This window comes from Mytilus galloprovincialis, chromosome 2 (genome assembly GCF_965363235.1).
Source record: "Mytilus galloprovincialis chromosome 2, xbMytGall1.hap1.1, whole genome shotgun sequence".
Classification (NCBI taxonomy): Eukaryota; Metazoa; Mollusca; class Bivalvia; order Mytilida; family Mytilidae; genus Mytilus; species Mytilus galloprovincialis.
Genome location: NC_134839.1, coordinates 104616668 through 104643698, shown reverse-complemented (window position 1 = coordinate 104643698; position 27031 = coordinate 104616668). Strand labels below are relative to the sequence as shown.

Genomic DNA, 27031 nt, shown 5'->3' with positions numbered 1-27031 from the left:
GGTTCTGATAATTTTAGAAACATAATTAGTCCCTGGATCATTAGTATTCTATATTTAAAGCTACAGTAAAATTAAATCACTTCTTCTAGTGATTATTTTGTACTACTTAAATAGGTGATTATTAAAGAAAGATAACTCTTACTTTCAAACTTTACGGAAATAATGTTACTTGAATCAGTGATTTAGAAAATCACTCATTTAAGTAAGTCCCCAGACTGGTCACAGTTACATTATCTCTCATTTAATCAAAATCAAACAATTTTTCATCTTAATGATCTTAGGGATTTTTGTCCTTTTGAGTACTCTTTTTGTCTGTTAAATATTCTTAGATAAACAAAAGAGCAACTGCATCGTTCTTCATGCTTTATTCAGAAGGCGTATTTAGACAATCTGTTCCTTGATAGGTGTCAAAACACATAAATTTCTTATTTTTCGATGCAATGATATTTACTGAAAAGTAACAAGAACTTGCTTTTGCTATATTCATTAAAAAAATCGTTAAAAAGTCTGATGTTTTGTCTTGCATTTTATCAACATATCTCAATTATTTTAGCCCTCTTGTTTATCTCAAATGTTATTGAAAGTTTGCTGAAGCAATCCCCTTGAGCAATTGTATTGCACAGATCTTAAACAGTTGTTTCATTCCTAAATTTTACGATACTCAAATCCTTTTTGTTTTTTGTTTTGACATTATACAAATATTCATGTTCACCTTAAGTCTCAACTTCTTTCAAACAGAGGTAAAATCCTATTTATCTGAATGTGGTTGAGTTATTGCTCTTTGACTAGTTTGAAAACAGTCAAATTTTATAAACATAAATTTTTTACACATTCTAAATATTTTAGTTTGGCATTAAATACTAGCCAGCAACTGTTTTGGCTTAAGCAACAGACATGTTAAAAAAATACCTATAAATACTATGGAATGGTTTTACTGCCTAACCTTGTTGTTAATATAAATTATTGTGAATATTACAAAAGGATAGGAGGATCTTCTCTTTTAAGAAAACATATAAGATATATGACATTTTTTTTATCCATTAACTGCTGTATGAAACTATATAGATATAGGAATGACTCCTCAGTAGTAAATAAGGCCAAATAAAAATATATGTGTGGTTCCAGTAATCCGACCGACCCTAGTTAAAACCTCCCGACCCTAGAACTTTTTTTTTTTCATTTCTGAAAAATAAATTTTCAAACTATCAAATTTTGAGGATTGTGAATTAAGATAATTAAATTCATGTAGATTTCTGTCACTCTGAATTTCCATCACAAGTATCTGTTATGGCTAAAATGCAACAATTCATAACAGAATGCAACAAAATTAACTAAAAACGTATCATGACTGTTTATTTTACAACCAAACACATGTTAAAATGGTGGACTTCTGGTTGGGGCGTGTATAATACATGTACCAGAAACAATTTCGGTAAACACACGATTTTTTTCTTGGATTTTGACATTCAAAAAAAAAATTGCTGACCTACCAACCCTATTTTTTAAAAGTATGTAACTTGAACCACACATATATTTTTAATTGGCCTAAGCAATCTTCCAGTGGCCCTTCATCCTAGTTGATCACTTTGAAGATCCTACCTATTGGATTTATTTTTAAATAGTACTAGGCTTAAATGTGCTTGAAATATTTTCCTCATGCCATCATTTTAACCAAGTAACAATTTATTGTAATTATTCTTTTCTGTTATTTAAGGTAAAGCCATTTGATGTTACTAAACCAGGAACAAAGTTCACAGTTCAGAATAAAGTGACTGTCCTAAATGATGCTGATGACTTTGAATTGGACTTTGAATCGGACCAGAAAGCCTTAGACACCATTCTCCACAACAAAGGTCTAAGTGAGAGGAAGGTTGCTGGCAGAACTACTTTGGACCTGATTTCCATGAGGTAACAAAATAAATCAATAAAAAAAAAATTTAATCAACATTCACTTCAGGATAAGAAAGTGTTTCTTTTTTACCAGTAGTGTAAAAAAAACTTGAAATTTTGAGGTTTTTGTCGAGCCTGCAACTTTTGTTGCAGAAAGCTCGACATAGGGATAGTGATCCGGCGGCGGCGGCTACGGCGGCGGCGGCGGCGGTGTTAGCTCACTTCTTAAAAGCTTTATATTTTAGAAGGTGGAAGACCTGGATGCTTCATACTTTGTATATAGATGCCTCATGTTACGAAGTTTCCGTCAGTCACATGTCCAATGTCCTTGACCTCATTTTCATGGTTCAGTGACCACTTGAAAAAAAAGTTCAGATTTTTTGTAATGTTGAATTCTCTCTTATTATAAGTAATAGGATAACTATATTTGATATGTGCGTACCTTGTAAGGTCCTCATGTCTGTCAGACAGTTTTCACTTGACCTCGACCTCATTTCATGGATCAGTGAACAAGGTTAAGTTTTGGTGGTCAAGTCCATATCTCAGATACTATAAGCAATAGGGCTAGTATATTCGGTGTATGGAAGGACTGTAAGGTGTACATGTCCAACTGGCAGGTGTCATCTGACCTTGACCTCATTTTCATGGTTCAGTGGTTATAGTTAAATTTTTGTGTTTTGGTCTGTTTTTTTCATACTATATGCAATAGGTCTACTATATTTGTTGTATGGAATGATTGTAAGGTGTACATGTCTAGCGGGCAGATGTCATGTGACCGTGACCTCATTTTCATGGTTCAGTGGTTATAGTTAAATTTTTGTGTTTTGGTCTCTTTTTTTCATACTATATGCAATAGGTCTACTATATTAGTTGTATGGAATGATTGTAAGGTGTACATGTCTAGCGGGCAGATGTCATGAGACCTTGACCTCATTTTCATGGTTCAGTGGTCAAAGTTAAGTTTTTGAGTTTTGGTCTTTTTATCCAATACTATATGCCATAGGTCAACTATATTTGGTGTATGGAAATATTTTATGATTTTTATGTCAGTAGCGCAGGTTTCTTTTGACTGTGACCTCATTTTCACGGTTCATTGCACAGTGTTAAGTTTTTGTGTTTTGGTCTATTTTTCTTAAACTATAAGTAATAGGTCAACTATATATGTTGTATAGAAGCATTGTTAGCTGTACATGTCTGCCTGGCATGGTTCATCTGACCTTGACCTCATTTTCATGGTTCATTGGTCTTTGTTTAGTTATCTTGGTTAATGTCAAGTTTATGAGACAGCTGTAATAAAGCTTTATACTTAGGACTATCAACATAATATCAATGATTAGTATAGAAGGCGAGACATTTCAGTGTGTGCACTCTTGTGTAAAATCGGCAGTAAGCACCATCAAATTATCTTAAAATAATTTAATTTTTGATGTAACACATCTTTTAATTGGCTGACAGTGTGTTGTCTATCAGCTCATAGATTATAATTTTGTAATGTGACATGGACGTCATCAATGTTTTGTCACGATTTATTCCAGCTTAAAATGGAATTAAGAATTAAATTTTAAGGAATGACTGTAATATGTTTTTCTTACTATTTTCGAAATAACATCTAGTGCATTCTTTAAAATATCATTCTACACAGGTTATTCAGTATGCACCAATTTTTTTATGTTATTTCTTCATAGACAGAAAAATTGTTACAGTCATTCCTTTAATAAAATTTATAGTATTTTCTCACATTTTTCTATGTGTTAAAGAAATGAAATAAATTTTATGCTGTTTATATTAATTGTACAATGAAAAGTTTTTGTGTTTTGTGGTGTTTTTTTTAGCTCACCTGGCCCGAAGGGCCAAGTGAGCTTTTCCCATCACTTTGCGTCCGGCGTCCGGCGTCGTCTGTCGTCGTCCGGCGTCCGTCGTCGTTAACTTTTACAAAAATCTTCTCCTCTGAAACTACTGGGCCAAATTGAACCAAACTTGGCCACAATCATCATTGGGGTATCTAGTTCAAAAAATGTGTGGCGTGACCCGGTCAACCAACCAAGATGGCCGCCACGGCTAAAAATAGAACATAGGGGTAAAATACAGTTTTTGGCTTATATCTCAAAAACCAAAGCATTTAGAGGAAATCTGACATGGGGTAAATATGTTTATCAGGTCAAGATCTATCTGCCCTGAAATTTTCAGATGAATCGGTCAACCCGTTGTTGGGTTGCTGCCCCTGAATTGGTCATTTTGAGGAAATTTTGCTGTTTTTGGTTATTATCTTGAATATTATTATAGATAGAGATAAACTGTAAACAGCAATAATGTTCGGCAAAGTTAGATTTACAAATAAGTCAACATGACCGAAATGGTCAGTTGACCCCTTTAGGAGTTATTGCCCTTTATAGTCAATTTTTAACCATTTTTCATAAATCTAAGTAATCTTTTACAAAAATCTTCTCCTCTGAAACTACTGGGCCAAATTAATCCAAACTTGGCCACAATCATCTTTGGGGTATCTAGTTTAAAAAATGTGTGGCGTGACCAGGTCAACCAACCAAAATGGCCGCCACGGCTAAAAATAGAACATAGGGGTAAAATGTAGTTTTTGGCTTATAACTCAAAAACCAAAGCATTTAGAGGAAATCTGATGTGGGGTAAAAATGTTCATCAGGTCAAGATCTATCTGCCCTGAAATTTTCAGATGAATCGGTCAACCTGTTGTTGGGTTGCTGACCCTGAATTGGTAATTTTGAGGAAATTTTGCCGTTTTTGGTTATTATCTTGAATATTATTATAGATAGAGATAAACTGTAAACAGCAATAATGTTCAGCAAAGTTAGATTTACAAATAAGTCAACATGACCGAAATGGTCAGTTGACCCCTTAAGGAGTTATTGCCCTTTATAGTCAATTTTTAACCATTTTTCATAAATCTAAGTAATCTTTTACAAAAATCTTCTCCTCTGAAACTAATGGGCCAAATTAATCCGAAGTTGGCCACAATCATCTTTGGGGTATCTAGTTTAAAAAATGTGTGGCGTGACCCGGTCAACCAACCAAGATGGCCGCCACGGCTAAAAATAGAACATGCAGTTTTTGGCTTATAACTCAAAAACCAAAGCATTTAGAGGAAATCTGACATGGGGTAAATATGTTTATCAGGTCAAGATCTATCTGCCCTGAAATTTTCAGATGAATCGGTAAACCCGTTGTTGGGTTGCTGCCCCTGAATTGGTAATTTTGAGGAAATTTTGCCGTTTTTGGTTATTATCTTGAATATTATTATAGATAGAGATAAACTGTAAACAGCAATAATGTTCAGCAAAGTTAGATTTACAAATAAGTCAACATGACCGAAATGGTCAGTTGACCCCTTAAGGAGTTATTGCCCTTTATAGTCAATTTTTAACCATTTTTCATAAATCTAAGTAATCTTTTACAAAAATCTTCTCCTCTGAAACTAATGGGCCAAATTAATCCGAAGTTGGCCACAATCATCTTTGGGGTATCTAGTTTAAAAAATGTGTGGCGTGACCCGGTCAACCAACCAAGATGGCCGCCACGGCTAAAAATAGAACATGCAGTTTTTGGCTTATAACTCAAAAACCAAAGCATTTAGAGGAAATCTGACATGGGGTAAATATGTTTATCAGGTCAAGATCTATCTGCCCTGAAATTTTCAGATGAATCGGTCAACCCGTTGTTGGGTTGCTGCCCCTGAATTGGTCATTTTGAGGAAATTTTGCTGTTTTTGGTTATTATCTTGAATATTATTATAGATAGAGACAAACTGTAAACAGCGATAATGTTCATCAAAGTAAGATCTACAAATAAGTCCACATGACCTAAATGGTCAATTGACCCCTTAAGGAGTTATTGCCCTTTATAGTCAATTTTTTTTCTCTGTTACTAATGGGCAAAGTTCATTATAGATATAATTGTAAGAAGCAAGAATGTTCAGTAAAGTAAGAACTTCAAACACATCACCATCACCAAAATACAATTTTGTCATGAATCCATTTGTGTCCTTTGTTTAATATGCACATAGACCAAGGTGAGCGACACAGGCTCTTTAGAGCCTCTAGTTTTTCTTATACTAAAAGTACCAGGTCAACTATTTTTGGTATATGGAATGATTGTAAAGTGTACAAGTCTTGCTGGCTTGGTTTATCTAACCTTGACCTCATGAATCATTAATCATGTTAAATTGATATGATACTAGCAGTAAAACTTTCTCTTTACGACTATCAACATAAAATTAATTATTGTTAGTGAAAGCGGTGAAACATTTTAATGTATCATATGCACTCTTGTTATGTGAATTGTTTCATTTATTTGGTTGATTAACTTTTTGACCCTAGTTCACAGTACAACATAGTCTGAAATTAGTACATGCTTGTTAAGTGAAGGATTACAATGGTTTACTATCAAGTCATAGTCTGAAATTAGTACATGCTTGTTAAGTGAAGGATTACGATGGTTTACTATCAAGTCATAGTCTGAAATTAGTACATGCTTGTTAAGTGAAGGATTACGATGGTTTACTATCAAGTCATAGTCTGAAATTAGTACATGCTTGTTAAGTGAAGGATTACGATGGTTTACTATCAAGTCATAGTCTGAAATTAGTACATGATTGTTAAGTGAAGGATTACGATGGTTTACTATCAAGTCATAGTCTGAAATTAGTACATGCTTGTTAAGTGAAGGATTACAATGGTTTACTATCAAGTCATAGTCTGAAATTAGTACATGCTTGTTAAGTGAAGGAATACGATGGTTTACTTTCAAGTCATAGTCTGAAATTAGTACATGCTTGTTAAGTGAAGGATTACGATGGTTTACTATCAAGTCATAGTCTGAAATTAGTACATGCTTGTTAAGTGAAGGATTACGATGGTTTACTATCAAGGCATAGTCTGAAATTAGTACATGATTGTTAAGTGAAGGATTACGATGGTTTACTATCAAGTCATAGTCTGAAATTAGTACATGCTTGTTAAGTGAAGGATTACGATGGTTTACTATCAAGGCATAGTCTGAAATTAGTACATGCTTGTTAAGTGAAGGATTACGATGGTTTACTATCAAGTCACAGTCTAAGCATCTTCAATGTTGTTGCTCAAAATATTTATTATCACTGACATGAAAATTTGATTGTGCAAGTGGTGTAACTGGATTTCTTTTTCTTTTTGATTTAATGTTAAATTTGGAATTCCATCAAATATTTTTGAAAGGTGTGTTTTTATGCCCCACCTACGATAGTAGAGGGGCATTATGTTTTCTGGTCTGTGCGTCCGTTCGTCCGTTCGTTCGTCCGTTCGTCCGTTCGTCCGTCTGTCCCGCTTCAGGTTAAAGTTTTTGGTCGAGGTAGTTTTTGATGAAGTTGAAGTCCAATCGACTTCAAACTTGGTACACATGTTCCCTATGATATGATCTTTCTAATTTTAATGCCAAATTAGAGATTTTACCCCAATTTTACGGTTCACTGAACATAGAAAATGATAGTGCAAATTTCAGGTTAAAGTTTTTGGCTTCAGGTTAAAGTTTTTGGTCAAGGTAGTTTTTGATGAAGTTGAAGTCCAATCAACTTGAAACTTAGTATACATGTGCCCTATGATATGATCTTTCTAATTTAAATGCCAAATTAGAGTTTTGACCCCAATTTTACGGTTCACTGAACATAGAAAATGATAGTGCAAATTTCAGGTTAAAGTTTTTGGCTTCAGGTTAAAGTTTTTGGTCAAGGTAGTTTTTGATGAAGTTTAAGTCCAATCAACTTGAAACTTAGTATACATGTGCCCTATGATATGATCTTTCTAATTTAAATGCCAAATTAGAGTTTTGACCCCAATTTTACGGTTCACTGAACATAGAAAATGATAGTGCAAATTTCAGGTTAAAGTTTTTGGTCAAGGTAGTTTTTGATAAAGTAGAAGTCCAATCAACTTGAAACTTAGTATACATGTTCCCTTTGATAAGATCATTCTAATTTTAATGCCAAATTAGAGAATTTATTCCAATTTCACAGTCCTTTAAACATAGAAAATGATAGTGTGAGTGGGGCATCCGTGTACTGTGGACACATTCTTGTTCAAACTATGTCCAAATATTATTTTTCCTGCTATATAATGCCTGAATGAAATATGAATATGAATAAAAAAAAAACTTGCTTTGTAGTACTGGAAAGATAAAGAAGAAAAGTTGTACCAATCTAGGGAAAAGACGTATCCTAGGGGAGTTACCATGTGATCCAGACCAGCTGACTGATAATGATAGATTCATTAGTGCTAAGAAGGCATTAGAGTTTGATGCAGAGAAGAAAAACATCACAGGTTCATATAAGGATAATACATTTAGTATAGAGATGCAGAGATAATATCTGTTTAAATGTTTATTTAGTACAAAAAGAGAAACACAATGGCTGCTCAAGTCCAAATGTCAAGGAATCAACTTTGTATGATTTATGTATAAAATTAGGATGTGGTTTGAAAATATGTATGACATAAACTTTGAAGAAAAAAAAAACACATAGCCATTTAAAAATATTAGAATGATATTGCTTTTAAACACTCTTATTTAGCTGTATGAAAATTAGTGAAGGAAAAACTCTATGAATAACTGGTAAATTATTTAGTTATGGATTTCATTACCATAAATCACATCAATTCTATACTATTCTTTTTCATAAATATAAAGATTTGGAGTTTGGCCGTACCTGAAGTTTTCTTATTACTATAGGGATTTATCGCACCGTGGGTAAATTATCACGTTGTGATTGGTTTAACTCCGTCACGTGACGTGAGCCCCAATGAGACCGTAGGGGGGTAGTAAATTTCATAGGGGGTTCATGATGCGTTAATGGTGACGTCATCTATTAATTTTGTTGTGTTTCATTGTTTATTTTTCAACAAATTGCAGCAGAAAATGTCTAGCAAGCGATAAATTCGTTATATGGTTTGAATAAAAGGTGACTCTCCCTATGGATTTTACTAACCCTCTATGGATCCGTAGGGGGTCAGTAGCGAACCATATAACTTATAATCACATCCTTATTTTTATGGTTATTTTGTTAACAGTGCTGGTAAAATAAGAAAAATTCCGTGTAAACTTCTTCATTATTTGAAAAAATTATTGTTTTATGAAACAATTTAATAAAAGTTTTAAGAAATTGTTGTTAATGTATCTTTAAAAAAAACACATGAAATCTGATGTTCCTAAAAATATGATTGATTAACTCTCATTATACCAATTGAAAACTATTGTTTGTTCCTAGATTATAAGCCACATCCTTTATACAAAATACTTGATAATTTACCAGTTTTACAAAGATTCATTCATTGAATATTAAAACATTACTACAGACACTGGCATTGCAAATGAGTATATATTTCTCTTCACGTGTGTGTCAATTGTTCAGATATTCAACAAACAAAAAACAGGTTCACTAAGGGACCTTTTCAGCCTAAAAAATGAAGTATTTCAAAATTTGGTGATTTAGGCTTTAAAATATTGTTTTAGTATATACAAAGTTTAAACTTAAATATTTATTAAGGAAATTTTAGTCAAATCACTTATTTCCAATTTTCTACAAAGTTAACATATTTTCTCAAAGTATTTGTTAAAAAGAAATATTGAGCTCATTTTAGTAGTATGTAAATATCTACATGAAAGATTTTGTTCATTTAGTTAAATGGTTTTTGCGTGTGCTATATAATGATATATTTGAATGATGTCCACAAACTTACATCATAAATGACCAAAATCTATGTATTTCTCACAAATCATGTACAAGGGTCATTTTATGCATTTATTATAGTCATTGGTAAAATTACAGAAGTCTTCAGTTTTGCATTACTTAAACTTTAAAAGCACACATGAATTGAAATCTGAGTTTAAGATTAAAAATTTCAGTTAAAAATTGAAGGATATAAACCCTTATCACACCCTGTCCTTTACTGTTTTTTTAGTTCATGGAAACACTGAATTTACTAAATTTATCTTAGGAATAGAAAATATTTTTACAACAGATTGGTTTATCCATTGTTATTGACGTAAATATATTTAAGATAATTACCAACAAATAGAAGAATTTGTATTAATATATTTTGTTCCTTGGTCATGCACATAAAAACATCATTTTATGGGATTAGATTTAAGTTAAATTTTGATGTATATTACAGAGTTTGAAGAAGATCCTGAGGCCTTGATCAGTATACTGAATGATGAGGGAATCACAGTACCATCCTCTACAGATGACAGACAGACATTTGCTGGATCAGTTGTACGTTTTATTTCATGCTGAACCTCTTAACAGTTTGGTTAAAGATCAAAAGAAGAGTAAAATGTTAATGTTACAGGTTTTTGTGACATTGTTAGAACAACTTGGACATTTTTAACATCTTTTGACGAGTGAACACACAATTTATTGATCTGTTTATTAATTATCTCTTTAGTTTGTTTGAAAATTGTTGAATGATTGTCATAATTCCCTGCTGTAGGCTTAAAAAATCTGCTCTGAAATTGCCAGACTAAATGTTATCAAATATTTACCTAAATGTTCCTTAGGGAATCTAGTTTGAAAATCATACCCTAGTATTTAATCCATTGTTGTTTTCCTCCATAAAAGACAAGATTGTTTATTCTTAAATGTAAGTGAAACTTGTTTAACAGAACCATCATTACCTGTCAATGCATACTTTATCATATTTATAAATGGAAGTTCATGTTTTTAAAGAAAACCTTACAAACTATAAATTTGGATCATATGTGTTAGACAAATTACTTTTCTAGAGAGGGAAATATTTCTAAATAAATAATTGTGGCTGGAGGATGGTTCGCCATTTGCTGAAGAAGACACTATAGTTTAAAATAGAGAATTTTTGAAAATTTAATATGTCTGTAGTAGAACCTTTAAAAAAAAATTGTTTACAATAACCCTATACACACAATACATAATGAATAGATCTGTCTAGGTGTGGAAAAACTAGCTCGTACAGAGGAAGACAGAAAAAAAGAAGAGAACCCTACTTAAAATATGAAATACATATATGTTTTAAACCATTATATTTAAGTGTCCAATTGGCAAAAATGCAGTCATCATTTTGAAAATTGGAAACAGGAAAAAGAATAATTATGAAAATTAATTTTACAGATTAGACCATCTTTACTGCACAATCCTTTACCAGCAAGACAGTCTTGTATATCGGCCATCACTAAGACAACATATTCCAAGACTGACACGGAAGCACTGATTCAGTCGGTCAGAGACAAGACAAGATCAGGTGAAAAAACTATGCAGATAGTTTTGTAATTTGATAATGCAAAAATATGTTTAGTCTAGCAATTTAACCTTGTATTTAATTCTTACATGCTTTTTTACTGTTAAAATAAAATACAGTATCTTGAAACGTGAGTCATTAATATTGATTGAAAGGAAAAAGTTTATCAGAAAGTGTTATAATTCTTGTAATGCATTTATGAGTATCCTTGTCATTCATTGTAAGGTGGCCTAGTAGTCTAAGAGGTCAAACTACTGTATCAGAAGCCTGTCAACACTGTCAACACAATCAACATGTGAGAGTTGCCCTTGTTTCAAATCTTGATTGACAATAATTGTCCGTTTTCCTACCAAATTTCAGTGGTTCTCTCCTGGCACTCAGGCTTGTCTACCACAATATAGCACAATAGTGCTGAAAGGGGCATTAAATACCAATAAAACAATCATACATTGGTTAAGACAATTAAAATTGAGAAAGGAAATGGGGAATGTGTCAAAGCGTCAACAACCTGACCATAGAGCAGACAACAGTTGAAGGCCACCAATGGGTCTTCAATGTAGGGAGAAACTCCTGCACCCATAGGTGTCCTTCAGCTGGCCCCTTAAAGATATGTTTACTAGTACAGTGATAATGGATGTCATACTAAATTGTTTTTTCAGAGCTTTGTGCTTTGATTATAAATTACTCATCACTTAATGATATATTTTCCTTTCAGATATTAAACAACCAACCAGTAAGTCACCATTCAAGACAAATGCTTCCGTGGTAACAGATTCACCTTTTGGACAGAGAGTGATGAGACCAGGCAGGAATTCTATCTATGGAAATTATCATATCTATCCCATGTCCAGCCCAGCTGTTACTAGACATAGAAATCTATTATCACAACACTCCTCTCCAAGTAATGTTGTCTCTGAGCATGTGCAGAAAAGTCTGAAGAAGGAGCTTCACAAAGAAATGGTAAATCACAAGAAAATATAGTAACTTAGAAAAAAAATTAGTTATGTATATATTTAGTATGTAAAAAGCTTCATAGTAAGGGATTAACTTCCTGAGATGTAAAACTTGTCAAATTAAACAAAACGGTTTTTTAATTTTTATACCCCCGCTTTAAAAAAGGGGGGGTATACTGTTTTACCTCTGTCTGTCAGTCCGTCCGTCAGTCCGTCCGTCCATCAGTCCGTCAGTCCATCAGTCCGTCAGTCAGTCCGTCCCATGAAACTTTCGTCACATTTTTCTCAGGAACTACACATCCACCCTTTCTGTAATTTGGTATCAACATTTATATATGTCAGCCATACCGTGTGATGCGTTTTCAGATTCATCACTTGACAACTTCCTGTTTACCGAACACTTGTCTGATTTTACACATGATAGCCAAGTTGAAAATTTTCGTCACATTTTTCTCAGGAACTACAATACAAGGATTTCTGAAATTTGGTTTCAGGATTTATATAAGTCAGCTACACCGTGTGATGTGTTTTCAGATTCATCACTAGACAACTTCCTGTTTACCGAACACTTGCATATTTTTACACTATTAATATTATCCACTTGCGGCGGGGGTATCATCAGTGAGCAGTAGCTCGCAGTTTCACTTGTTTAGAAAAGATTAACTCTACAGGGAAATGTTTACAAAAGTTACAACCATGTAGTAGTATGTAAACCATGTTAGATAATTTAGTTACATGTCATCAGTTGTCACTGAAAACAGAGAATAGTGTAAAATAGTCGAAACGAATTTCTTAATATTAGATAAATAAAAGTAGGCTGGGGTTTTAGTCTGTTATGACCTTGATTCATACTAAAGATCTTGTTAAAAGTGCTACAAGCAAATCATACAAAGCATTCTTATTAAAGAAAAATATTTATATTGTCAAATTAATGATTCAGAACTATAAAGCCAAAAAATATATGTCTATAACGAACAAATTGTGTGTTGAACTGCTGTTTAATTGATAGTAAACCCACATATTCCATTTCTAAAACAAACAAATAAATGCAGTCTTGATATTTTTGTTGAATTTTTGCTTCATTGATAGTAAACACAAATATTCCACATCTACTAGTTATTTCAGAGTTATCTCCCATTGATAGTAAACACAAATATTCCACATCGACTAGTTATTTCACAGTTATCTCCCATTGATTATATATTAAAATAATCAAGGAAAAAAATACCCATAAAAAGATTAACAATTTACTAATGAGAAAAGTTCCAGCTACAAATGTTAAGTTACTTTAATACTCATAGGAAAATAGATAATAGTAATCTACCAATTCACTTGGTTTTAACTCAACATTAGGATTGACAGAAGAAAGCTCCCTTCTATTAAAAAAAACTTTTTTTTTTACATTTGGTTTCATATTTACAGGACTTACTGTTTAAATTATTTAAAGGCAATTTTTTACATAACTCACTAACTCTCGTAAACTTGTATTGATTTTTTTCAAAACTTCATAGAATTGATAAATAGGCCAGTTCCGGGATATGGTTTTCAGACGAATCTGTCATGTGACTTCCATCACCACGTGACAAAAATGTATGCATAGAAATTTCCAACACATGTTGAGCAAACAGGTGAAAAAGTTTTGTTTTATACTGCACAAAATATTTGGGAAATTTTAATCTATGGTCACCCTCTCTCAGTCATACGGCAATCACGATTATGTACTTACGGAACATTAATTATTTCTATACTACCCTACAGAATGACGATTGTGAAAGTACTGGAAACTTTATATAGAGCAGGGATACAGGCGCGCCTTCTATCTGGTAAATGACGTCATAAAGGCGTGCGAAATGGACGATCTTTTCCAGTGAAAGACATGATTCCAGAAATGACCTATTGAAACTATCTTTTAATTTTTAGGCAGTTAAGCTGCCTTATGCGAGCACCCTGGATTTTGGTTCCCCCCTGGGAATTTTTGAAAAAGTGCCATTTCTCTGATCTGGCAGGTCTGGTAGATTCTTTTTAACTAATTAGACATTTTTTTCACACTTTTTGTTATGAAAAACAATAAATATAAGGAAAATTACCTTAAATGATCGTCGATTTTCCCAAAACAATTGATGTTCTTCATTTGAAAAAGTGCTAATTAAAAAGTTAAGCATAGCTTTTTATCGTCTGTGCTTTTGATGAAGATGTAAGTGAGCTATTGTAAGAATAATTTCATTGCCGAAAATGTTTGTAATGTAGGCATTAAAATTTGCCAAATGGCGCATGGATATAATTTTGCGGCTATTTTTAATCAGTGACGCCGTTGAATTTGGTGGATTCCATCCCAATAAAGGTAAATATTTAAAAGCATTGTCTTACTTCCTCTCTGTATAAGTCTTGAATTTGTAAGAATACTTGATTATTTTATTTCTACATTGTATGAAGATATGTATTTTATTTAATTATTTAATGCAAACTGATGTTATTATTATTTGTCATCGTGTCTCTCCGTACTTGATATGTATCGTGGAAACCCCCAAACATTATACTTGATCAGGTCCCTTTGCAATTTTAATCGGGACCTCATTTGAATACGTATTTTTAGATTTTGTCGATGTCAAGGTCATTTCAAGATGGTTTCCTTCATCGTGTTTTAGTTAAGGCTTTGGTGTTACATACTGCTACATGTGCTTTGATATAGCCAAAGGCGCTTAAAAAATATTAAGATTACTACTTTATCAAGAATTTACTAATGGACAGCATTATTTCACTTCAAAAGTATATAATTGTAAAATATTAAGTACGAAATTTGTGACGCTTCCCAAGCCGTAATTGATTTGGATTTACAAGCACTTTTCATTTTCCGGATATTTAGCATTCGTGAAATTTTCAAGAATCATAACTTTTCGTTTCCTTCAGCAACTTGATACTGGTAAACCACTTTTCTATGAAATTACTGTGAAATAAAACTCGCATGGTACGAAAAGAAGCCTGTAGAAGGTAACGTTGTGCGTTACGAAGTTATGTTTTTAACAAGTTACAAACAGTATTTTTCTTAATTCCTACATCAATTATTTATAGAACAGATATATTATTTTATTATAACATTGGCAATGGATGACAGCGAATCCGTGATCAAGATATTTCACTAACAATTTCAAATAAAATTGGAATGAAAATGGGAAATGTGCTAAAAAGACAACAACACGACCAAAGAGTAGTCCGAATAATTATGACGTCTTGAAAGGCTATTATAATTTTTTTCTTTGACGCCTTACGTCGAAGTAAGGCGTCAAAGAAAAAAATTATAATAGCCTTTCAAGACGTCATAATTATTTGGACTAGACCAAAGAGCTGAGAACAGCCGAAGGCCACCAAATGGTCTTCAATGCAGCGAGAAACTATCAAACATGAAGGCTTGCTTCAATTGACCCTAAACAAAAGTTACTAGTTCAATGATTATGGAGTTCATGTCATACTAAACTTAAGTTAGAATTATACACAAGAATCTATAATTGAAAATCACACAAGCCGACTAACAAAGGCCAGACGATCCTGACTTGGGACCCTAGAGAACTTAAGCATAACAAATGTAATTATAAGGGCCTCAATGAACATGAACATGGACAAAACTAATACATAAAGATTTTAGACGTGAATATATAAAAAAGAAGATGTGGTATGATTGCCAATGAGACAACTGTCCACAAGAGACCAAAATGACACAGACATTATCAACTATAGGTCACCGTGCAGCCGTCGACAATGAGCAAAGCCCATACCCCATATAAAAGGCCCCAATAAGACAATGTAAAACAAGAAAACAAGAAAACTAACGGCCTTATTTATATAAAAAAAATGAACGAAAAACAAATATGTAACACATAAACAAACGATTACCACTGAATTACAGGCTCCTGACTTGGGACAGGCACAAACGTAAATAATGTGGCGGGGTTGAACATGTTAGTGGGATCCCAACCCTCCCCTAACCTGGGACAGTGGTATAACAGTACAACATGAGAACGAACTATAAAAATCAGTTGAAAAAGGTTAACTCATTAGATGAACAAAAATGACATGAAGCCTTTATGCCACATTGTATATGAAAAAATTTTAAAGCAATAATGAATATTATACCTATTTGTATTTGTTTTTATTTCAGCTTGATTCCAATCTTTTGCAATGGCTAATACAAGAAGAGGCAAGGCATACATGTACATGTATATGTACAATACATGATTCTCTGTAGCAACTGGATTGTCTATTCACCCCTATAGTTCCACAACAACAATGAAACTCTAGACTACTACATGTACGATGTTATGAAAATATTTACATATACCTACATGTACATCTACATATATGATCAATTTTGAAGATTGTTTTTGCCAGGTGTAATCATGTCAACTAATACAACAAGTTTTGATTCAGCTTTCTGACAGGAATTATTTATAAACTTGCAAGCAGTTACAACAAATGAATATTATTAATTGAGTTAAAAAGTAAGCTCATTTGGACAGTGAAGTGATTTTGACGCGTATTGAAGTAGACTTAAACATGTTAAACGTTTCAAATTGATATCAAATTATGTGTAAATGCAGCATTGATTTATTTAAGAAATTAAGAATAAAGAAATATTAAACAAAGATGGACAAAATATTTGTATTAAATTTGTTGGAATTTTTGTCTTGCCAAAGATGACAGAGTCAAAAAGAGAGGCATACATGTATATATAGTTGTGTTGTTTTGTCAGAATGGTCAGCATCAACAATGTATTACAAAAATGTAGTTTGTGATTGTGTGATTAGGTCTAGTTTATGGGAGGTCAATGATATTTGGTACGCAGTTGTGTTAGCATAGGTATATCTCATTACCTGATTACCAGAATATTTAGCCCCACCCCCTTTGTCATAGTCAATTGACTCTGAAACTTAGTTTACATGTATTAGTTTTTGATTAGGTCAGTTATTGAGGAACCACTAGTGAATGGTCAATGATATTTGGTGTGCAGTTGTATAAACTTTGTCACTTTCAATTTCTATTGAGGATATTTGACCCTGCCCCCTAAATTATTCTCTTTTTACTTGGAAACTTGCGTTACTTTGAAAATTCATAAAGCTTTTGATTATTTTACTATGAAGGAAACCAATCGTCGTAAGTCAATGATGATTGCCATGTAGGTGAAGAAGCATTAGTACATTTCAGTTCCATAGAGGATATTTGGTCCTTACCCCTCGGTCATATGCATGATCTATTGACTTTGACTATAATTATGTTAGTTTAAGATACCAGTAATCTATGTGTTAGAGTTTGTTTAAAGGGGAAAACTTATGAAAAGTCAATGTTATTTGGTCAGCAGTTGTATAAGTGTTGGCACATCTTATTTCCATAGGGATTGTTCAGCCCTGTACAATCAGTCATGGATCATTGTCTTTGAATATATTTTACATGTTAATGCATTTCTATTTTAATTGTATTATTTGTATTATCAAAATAACAAATAGGCAAAACATGTCTCTGTATTAAAAGCTGATTATAGATAAGACATGTACAATTATTATAAAGATAAGAATATATGGAATGATAGCCAATGCATCATAATGAGACAACAATATATATATCCACCAAAATAAATGAAGAAAGTAAGCAATTATAGTTAGGCAACCATACAGGCTTCAAAAAGTGTTGTATCATTGCTAGGCCATTATAACAACATAGCATTTATTGTAATATAACTTACAAGAAAATTACACCACTTAAGATAGTTTCAGCTATGATTTGATGATTGTGCATACAATGTATGCGCACCAACTGATGCAACTAAAACTGCTAATATGGCATATTCATACTATAGAATATAGTTGAATTAAACCATACACCACTGCTGGACCCCATTATTGAAATTATTAATCTGATAAGAATAATCCTTCATGCAGCTTGTAACTTTTAGCAAAACCTACATGTATACTGCATAGTAAGCTTTAAAAGACCAGGAAATTACAAATGTAAAACAATAAAACTACAGCAGCCTGATTTATGTACAAAACAATTATGAAAAATGGATATGATATACAGCAACAATTACAAAATTACTCCATAGGGGTCCTCAATATGGACAGGCACAATTTTAAGTCTTCCCTTACATGTGACAATGTACAGTATGTGCATAATCGCAGATATTAGATATTAAAAGAAATAATTGGACATAACTTTTAAAAGTGGCAGGATTGGATAGTGAAAAATTTAGGGTACAAACATTATTCAATACTTGAGAAATAGCCAAGATAATATTTTCACCAATTTTTCAACAATATTTGTCTTAACTTCTGCCAAGTTTGCCTCACCTTTTTTTTACTTAACTGCCTACAGCGCCTTTGGTGCTTTGATTGTTATTTTCTAGTTAGTTGTTCAAGAGTTTTGGGACTTTAATTATCAGATTAAAGTAAATTTTCACACATTTTTGCTTAGATTAATTTACTAGAAATCTTACATTAATGTTTGAATTGGTCAATATAATACACTTTTATTATAAAAAAAATATCTGATGTGTCATTCCAGATTGATGGGACTATGACATTCAGATAAATAAAAGACATTTTTAAATATTTTATGTTCTAGTAAGATTGTGATAGTAAGATTGGATTTTTATGGCCCCCCATTGAAGTTGTCAGTGCCATATAATTTTACCCTTGTCCGTTATTCTGTAATTCTGTAATTCCGTAATCCTGTCATTCCGTCATTCGCAACAAACCATTATAGAGTTTTTTTCTAAATGCTTTCAGATATTGGGCTGATTTTTGGTATGTGTGCTAACCATGATGAGTTACAGATCAAGTTTAAGTTTCGTTCCGCTCCTCTAATTTTGGCCAAAATTAAGGGTTTACAACTTTGAAAATTGTTGAAAATCACAGTTATATGGACTTTTTTCTATACGCCTCCAAATTTTGAGCTGATTCTTGATATGTGAGACAGCCATCATTATTGTGTCCACATGTGTTATTTAAATTGAAGATTTTCCAAGGCCATTCGTGTCGCTTTGACACATCTAGTTTTTTAAAACTCCACACTTATTTGGATGGATGAATGTTGACTTTTGATTTAAAAAAAATTCTGATTTGTTATTTGAGAGTTATGGGACTTTTAACAGTCATATTTGATGCAAGATTCATACTTCTAATGATATCATCATGCCTAATTTTTTTACAGTCAGAACCATTTTATTTGCTTTTTATGAAATGCATTTTAAATATTCCATTTTATTTTTGCAACAGTTTCAATATGCACAATAAGGGTGTTTCATGCAATTTTGGTGTAGCTGTTTATTTTATACTGTTAACAATGGTTAAGTATGTCACATATTCCTTGTTTTTGCAATCTTTTGAATATATATTTTTTCAGCACAAGTCCGTGAAGTGGTCAGATGTTCTAGATAGTTGCACATATTACAGTCCATGTGCTGTTCCGAAGGTAATGTTTAATTTCATCTTTATTTTTAAATAAGTGACTTTTCCTCAATTTTGCTAAAGGTATCTTACCGGTATACCAATTTTACATTTATTTTACCCTACCTCAAACATAACGTCCAATAAAATTTAAGTATGATGTATACAAGCTGAAGCCCCGCCTATCTTAATTGCCATGCTTGAGCAAACATTGATACAAACAAACCAAGCAAGCCAAACAAAGATTTGTCTTGCTAGCTTTAATGTAAAAGCTGTAATAAAACAGAAATTTTGTATCAATTTCTACAAAAAATAATTCTATCTTGATGATATTAAGACAAAATTTCAAAGATTTTTTTATGGTGAAATTAATTTATGTGCTTTCTATACAAATGTAAAACCTATTCTGATAGAACGAGATAAATCATTTTTTAAGGTATAGTCCGTCCAAAAAGCCAAAGATCTATGCAATATTTAAATAAATCTGTGACCCATTTACTGTACCTTGCCCTTAAATTTAAAATGTTAGAAGTGAAATTGTAGTAAGATTTGATTAAAGAATCATTGAAGTTTAGCAGTGAATGATTATTAGATATAGAGTGATGAATCTCTATCTATAGACAATTTATTATGGATGGTAAGCTATCTGGTAATATGCAATTCTTATATATAAGAAAGAAGATAACATGATCTCACTAGCTTGAAATTAAAAAGTGTGAGAAACATAAAGACTTGAGTTTGATCTGTATTAAAAGCTTTGGGAATCTATTGGCTCTAAGTTTATATACCGGTAAACATTAACCACAAACTGGCAGAATCAAGTTTATACAAACATCATCCCTGAACTGTGGCAAACACTCAGTACCTGATTTGACTTTGTCTATTGTCCTGAAAAAAATATATGCCAAAGAAAGTTTTGGGTATAACTATGCCAAATTTAAGTTTATCACACCCATAATTATAACATGGTTAGTGCTTCATAGACAGCTGTAGTACTCTGTAACCTTATAGTTATAGTAAAATGTGGTCTTCTGATTTTTATTCCCATAGTAATTTTTGGCATTGATTGCTATGTTGTGTTTGATCATTATGCACAGAAATTAAAATCAAATGAAAAAAGTGCTTGCTTTCTTATTGTTGCCAGTGAATACAAACCTGCCTAACACATTTAAGATACAGGTAGTTATAGTGATATGCCTACAACAAAATCAGATGTTGAAATGAAAACATAATTCTTTGGTATATTATTATTAAGGGATACTTGGTTTGTAATGTAAACAACAACCCAGAGAATTTATTACTGGTATCTACATATTATTATCATTTGATAATGAAGATAAATTTGAAAGTTTTACTATCCAATGAGAAAATACAATACATGTATATACAAAACATACACTCTATTAAATGATTGATCAATTATAAACTGGTTACCTCTTCCAGTGTTTTTATTTTTAATTTAGAAACCATCAGCTGGTTAGATTTTCAATCAGTTCACTAGGAGCCTGTCTTAAGATTTTTTCCTTCAAAATATAAATTTAATGGCACCAATGCACTGCTGAGAAATGAAATTAAAACTATGTACTTTTGCCCATTATTGACTCCAGTATCTATAAGTACTTCTGTGTGATTTATGTAGTAAAGGGAAAGCCAATATTAAGGTGCTATAAACTGTTTTAACACTGATTCTTATCTGTAGTATATTAATTTCATAATTTAGTACATAAATATTTTTGACACAATCTTTATGGCACCTCAATAGATGAAGATGATAAAATAGAATTCTGAACACATGCGAATATCATTAAAAATTGACAACTGTTGTATATTAGAGTCTCTGGTTGTTTACTTTGATTTCATGGTCTTTTGACAAACTGTCAGACTCCCCAGGGGGTGCCGATGTTCCCAGTACCATTATCTATGGTAAAGTAATAGGGTTCATGTCTGTGTGAAAATTAGAAAAAAGATTGATATAAAAAACAAATCTTTGTTTATTTGAAAAACAATTATTGAATGTTTTAATGGCTTTGATGTCCCTGAATCTTGTCCGCCCTACTGAGTAAAAGATCATTATTGATTGATTTGAATATCAGATCAATCATTGAAACCAAAAAACTTTCTTCCAGAAAATATTTTTTTAACTCATCAAATTTTGTGTAAATTGCCATTAAGACAAACAGGTATACAGTTTGGTTAACACATTTTATCTTTATTTATACAAGCTGTACAGAACTTTTTATTTCAGGAAAGAAAAAAATCTATACTATCCATGTTTTGTATATAACTGACCAACCATTTGATATTAATCTAAGACATTTTTTTTTACTAAAGACACAATGGTTAGTTTACAGAACTTTTTTGATGCCTTTGCATTGTCAGTTTTTTTTTCCAAAGGAGTAAATGGGGTAGATACATAAAGATTCTACCACTGCATCGAGTGTGATACGATATTTATCCACTCGAGACAGTTCGTATTTAAAATTTAACTGTTGAGAGAGGATAAATATTGTATTACAGAGATTTGGTGGTGGAATCTGTTTCTCTAATGATTTTCAAACAATACACAGGCAAACTTATTCCTCCTTTGCGACTGATCTGCAAAAAGATGTGTTCTTTTTATGTGACGTCATCAGACATAGTCGCCTTTTTTCATGCCGTCACAATAGGAAATTCATTAGCAAACAAGAAAATTCAACGTCATAATCGGATTTTAACCAATTAAGAACTGAGATCAAACAAACCACATGTTGATTAAATTGTTTTATACAATGGGTGCAGAAAGGGATAAATTGACGAAGAATTAGAGAAATATAGATTCCTACACTGCAACAAGTGTATTACGATATTTCTCCACTCGAGACAGTTAAATTTTATTATTTAAAGCGCGAGGCTAGCCGAGCTCTTTTAATAACTAAAATTTAACTGTCGAGAGTGGAGAAATATCGTAATACACGAGTTATAGTGTAGGAATCTGTTTCTCTAATGATTTTTATCCTTCTTTCAAAGATTTTCAGAAACTTGCGTTCTTTATATGCGACGTCATCAGGCATGATAGCCTTTTTTCATGACGTCACAATAGGAAAATTCAGAAGAAAACAAAACATTTAGACGTCATAATCAAATTTCGACTAATCATTTGCCGAGAACAGATTTCTCACTAGTGAGGAGAAATATTTTTCTCACACCGGTCAGGAAATGTGAAAATAGCACAAAAATTAGAGAAACTTTTTTACAGGTGCTATGCCCCTTGAAAAAAGAAATTACTTGTAAATTATATTGTTAGTGATCTCATAGAATTTCTAGTAGGATATTTTTGGAAAATGTTTTAAAAATCCATCAAAATCTTTTTTTGGAAGTTATTTTCTTTATACAGATAAATTAGATGCATTGGCTTAGAACATTGGAAAGCTGTTCTTTTATCAACCTTGAATTTTGACTGGAGTTAATATGATCAGGCAGGAATTAATTATAGGCCATACATAGTTGTTAAATTTACATGTCATTTAGTATCTTGTTGAGAGTTGTCTCATTGGCAATCATACCATATCTTATTTTTATATATAATATGGTCAGGTTATATATTTTTAGACATATCGATCAGTTTATTTTTACCTTTCACTTAACAACAAGATCCAGATTTAGCTGTTGTCATCAATGACTCTTGTTGATTTGTTTTTCTAATAAGTTCATTTTCTTTTTTTGGTAAGGAATTGTAATAAGAGTGTTTGCTTACACATTTTGATGGTGGAGACGCTTAGTTTTACTGATGTCTGCCTACAACTTGAAATTGGTTTCTGTTCTCTAGAATGACCTGTATATGCCCTAAAAATCATAGTATATCACCAAATAGCTTTTTGGGTGTCTCATATTTATTTGATAACTAAAACATTTATGATTTCTTGAGTTTATTCTGTTAATTCAGAATTTATTGCATGCATTTATTTTTGTGATTTTCTCATTTCAGACTAAAATGTGATTTTTATTTTTTGCGATATTGGAAAAAATCCTGTTTATTTCATTTAAAATATGTCAAAATGCGAGTTTAGATTATTGCGAATATAATCCTGTAGCATTTTTCGCAATAATAAAAACATTGCAATAATTTATGGGTTGACAGTACTTTTTCAGCTGTATCTCTCCAAAAAATAATTAATTTCTAGATATTTTCAAGTTTCTTCTTTACACTTATTTGTTTTTGTAATACTCTTTTGAAATAAGATTGGCAATAAGAATTTGTATTCAATTGATGTATGAAAGTAAGGTACACATCCTCAATAAAAGTTGTTGAATTCCAATACATCATGAGAGACACTATTGACCATTTAAGAACCCATAGTCACTATTGACCATGTTGACCATTGAAGATAACATAGTCACTATTGACCATTTAAGAACTTGTAGTCTCTATTGACCATTGAAGAACCTATGGTCACTATTGACCATTTAAGGTCACTATTGACCATTTAAGAACCCATGGCCACTGATTACCATTTAAGAACCTAAAGTCACTATTGACCATGTTGACCATTGAAGATAACATAGTCACTATTGACCATTTAAGAACTTGTAGTCTCTATTGACCATTGTAAAACCTATGGTCACTATTGACCATTTAAGAACCCATGGCCAATGATTACCATTTGAAGAACCCATAGTCACTATTGACCATGTTGACCATTGAAGATAACATATTCACTATTGACGATTTAAGAACTTGTATTCTCTATTGACCATTGAAAAACCTATGGTCACTATTGACCATTTAAGAACCCATTGTCACTATTGACCATGTAAGAACCCATAGCAACTATTACCCTTTGAAGAACCCAAAGTCACTATTGACCATTGAAGAACCCATAGTTACTATTGACCATGTAAGAACCCATAGTCACTATTGCCCATTGAAGAACCCATAGTCACTATTGCCCATTGAAGAACCCAGAGTCACTATTGACAATTTAAGAACTCGTAGTCTCTATTGACCATTGAAAAACATATGGTCACTATTGACCATTAAAGAACCCATAGTCACTATTGACCATTGAAGAACCCATAGTCACTATTGACCATGTAAGAACCCATAGTCACTATTGCCTATTGAAGAACTCATAGTCACTATTGACCATTGAAGAACCCATTGTCACTATTAACCATTGAAGAACCCATAGTCACAACTTCACAATTGACCATTTAAGAACCCACAGTCACTATTGACAATTTAAGAACCCATAGTCACAAATTCACAATTGACCATTTAAGAACCCACAGTCACTATTGACCATTTAAGAACCCACAGTCACTATTGACCATTTAAGAAACCATGGTCACTATTGACCATTGAAGAATCAACAATCACTATTGACAATTAAAGAATCCATGGTCACTATACATTGACCATTGAATAACCCATGGTAAGAGAGGATCTCCCTGGAATTGACAAAAAATTACAAGGATGAATATTTTATCGAGGACAGCTGCATAGATACAGAAAATGTTTTGATTTTTATCTTGCTAAATTATGATCATTAGCTGACAGAAAAGTTAAACAGATTTTATATGTAATTAGTAAGGAGCTATAAATCAGCCCGAGAGTTGACAGATAGCTTGTGGCAACATGGGTGGTCTACATGGTCAAAAAACAGGATTAATGGAAGCACCCTCTTTGCAGTGTAAGTCGATACCCCCTCAAGACAGTTGGCCCACACACAGCACTTTCTGTAAATTTAAACACGCTGTTTCTATTAAAAAGAAACAATATGTTTGTTTACACTGCTGGGACAGTGATAGTTATTTATGGGTTTTCGTGTAGGTCTTGAAATGGGTATCTTTTTTGGCAGTATGGTCATGTAATGATAAGATTCAAAACTTATTTTCAATTGGGGCAAAAAAATAATAAAGTAATAAAATGGTTGGATACCATCAGATTGCAGATTCAATATTCAATTTCTAATCTAATCGTTTAAAAGTCATCATTGTTCAGTATACATGGTATAAGTACTCTAACAGGACAGCTACATGCCAGAATCTATCCTACATTATCCCCCATACAATAAAGTTGAAGTTTTCCATCATCCTAAATTGTCATCTTTATTTTTTTCATTGAATATTGCATGAAATGTCTGTTTGCCATGGATAATTTGTTTTTATAGGTATGAAAGCATTTATTGTTATTGTCTATGTTCAATTCTTCACAATTATGACCAAATGCTTAAATCTGTTTAAGGTTTTCTCAGTTCCTGCTGATCTTTTGGTAAATAAGAGGGCTACTAAATGAATGACAGCTTAGTACCAATTCCAAGGCTTATCTGGGAATTCCACATAAACCTGTTCCATTTGATTTTGTTGAATGTTGATTTTGTTTTAATTTCAAACTATAATGATATTGTCAATATTTATGCCCTTTAGCCCTTGATTGGAATAATATCTTCTTCTGGCCTGTGTCTAGTTGTCATACATCAATTTTAATTCTATAAAGTTACAATACTATCAGTACATATGAGTTTCGATGGCTATTTTGAAAGCCTTTCCCCTCCAGGTCATTGGAGCAACTTTGAATTAAGTTGCAATGTTGCTGGCCATCAGATTATCTTTATCTGAATTTTCTGATGACATGCGAGACATCTCTCTGTGTCATCAGTTTATTTAGCTTACAAATCGGTTTTTTTTCTCTCCCTCAGTTGAACTTTTTATAAAAGTACATAATTGTAAACAGTAACATCCTGTGTGGTTAATTGTAGGAGTATAAAATATACAATGAATAATGAATAAGTTTAACCAATCTACCTGCTAATAATCAGCATGAGTAGATAGTGGGAGGATATTATATAATAAGTCTTTGTCATAGCATGGGGAAGGCAGACAATATTAAAACAGTGAAAATGCCTCATTGAATATTGCCATTATATGTTTGTTGTTTCATGTACATGTGTATATACAAATTGGGGAAAACATTTCTATTTTACATGTTGTTTTTTTTTGTTAAAGGGGTTTGGTAAGGGAAGTGATGTAGAAGTTTGTTCTGATTCTGATTATAAACTAAGTCTAGCAAAGCCATACATTGTAAACACATGATAATCTAGTTGATATGACATGACATTCTTGTAAGTTGGACATTGAAGATACAACATGACAATGTAGTTACTTGGACATGTAGAAACAACATGACATCCTATTCACATGGAGTTTGTAGATGAAACATGACACCCTTGTTACATGGTCATTGTAGATGAAACATGACACCCTTGTTACATGGTCATTGTAGATACAACATGACACCCTTGTCACTTGTACATTGTAGATACAACATGACACCCTTGTCACTTGGACATTGTAGATACAACATGACATTCTTTTGACACAGTCATTGAAGATACACCATGACATCCTAATTACTTGGTAATTGTAGATACAACTTGACACCCTAATAACTTGTACAATGAAGATACACCATGACACCCTTTTTACTTGGACATTGTATTAACAACAT

General features: G+C 32.4%; 1 protein-coding gene across 3 annotated transcripts in view; it reads left to right on the top strand.

Annotated features, from left to right (window-relative positions):
* LOC143065226 (uncharacterized) overlaps positions 1-27031 on the top strand; it is a 79424-nt gene that overhangs the window by 9444 nt on the left and 42949 nt on the right. For all 3 annotated transcript variants that reach the window (XR_012975425.1, XM_076238667.1, XM_076238668.1), the window contains exons 5-10: positions 1715-1908; positions 8059-8213; positions 10062-10162; positions 11033-11162; positions 11875-12119; positions 19502-19570. Coding sequence is in view for 2 of the 3 variants with exons in the window: in XM_076238667.1 (XP_076094782.1) it covers positions 1715-1908; positions 8059-8213; positions 10062-10162; positions 11033-11162; positions 11875-12119; positions 19502-19570 (894 nt within the window). In the remaining variant the exon portion in view is untranslated. The remainder of the gene's footprint in view (positions 1-1714; positions 1909-8058; positions 8214-10061; positions 10163-11032; positions 11163-11874; positions 12120-19501; positions 19571-27031) is intronic.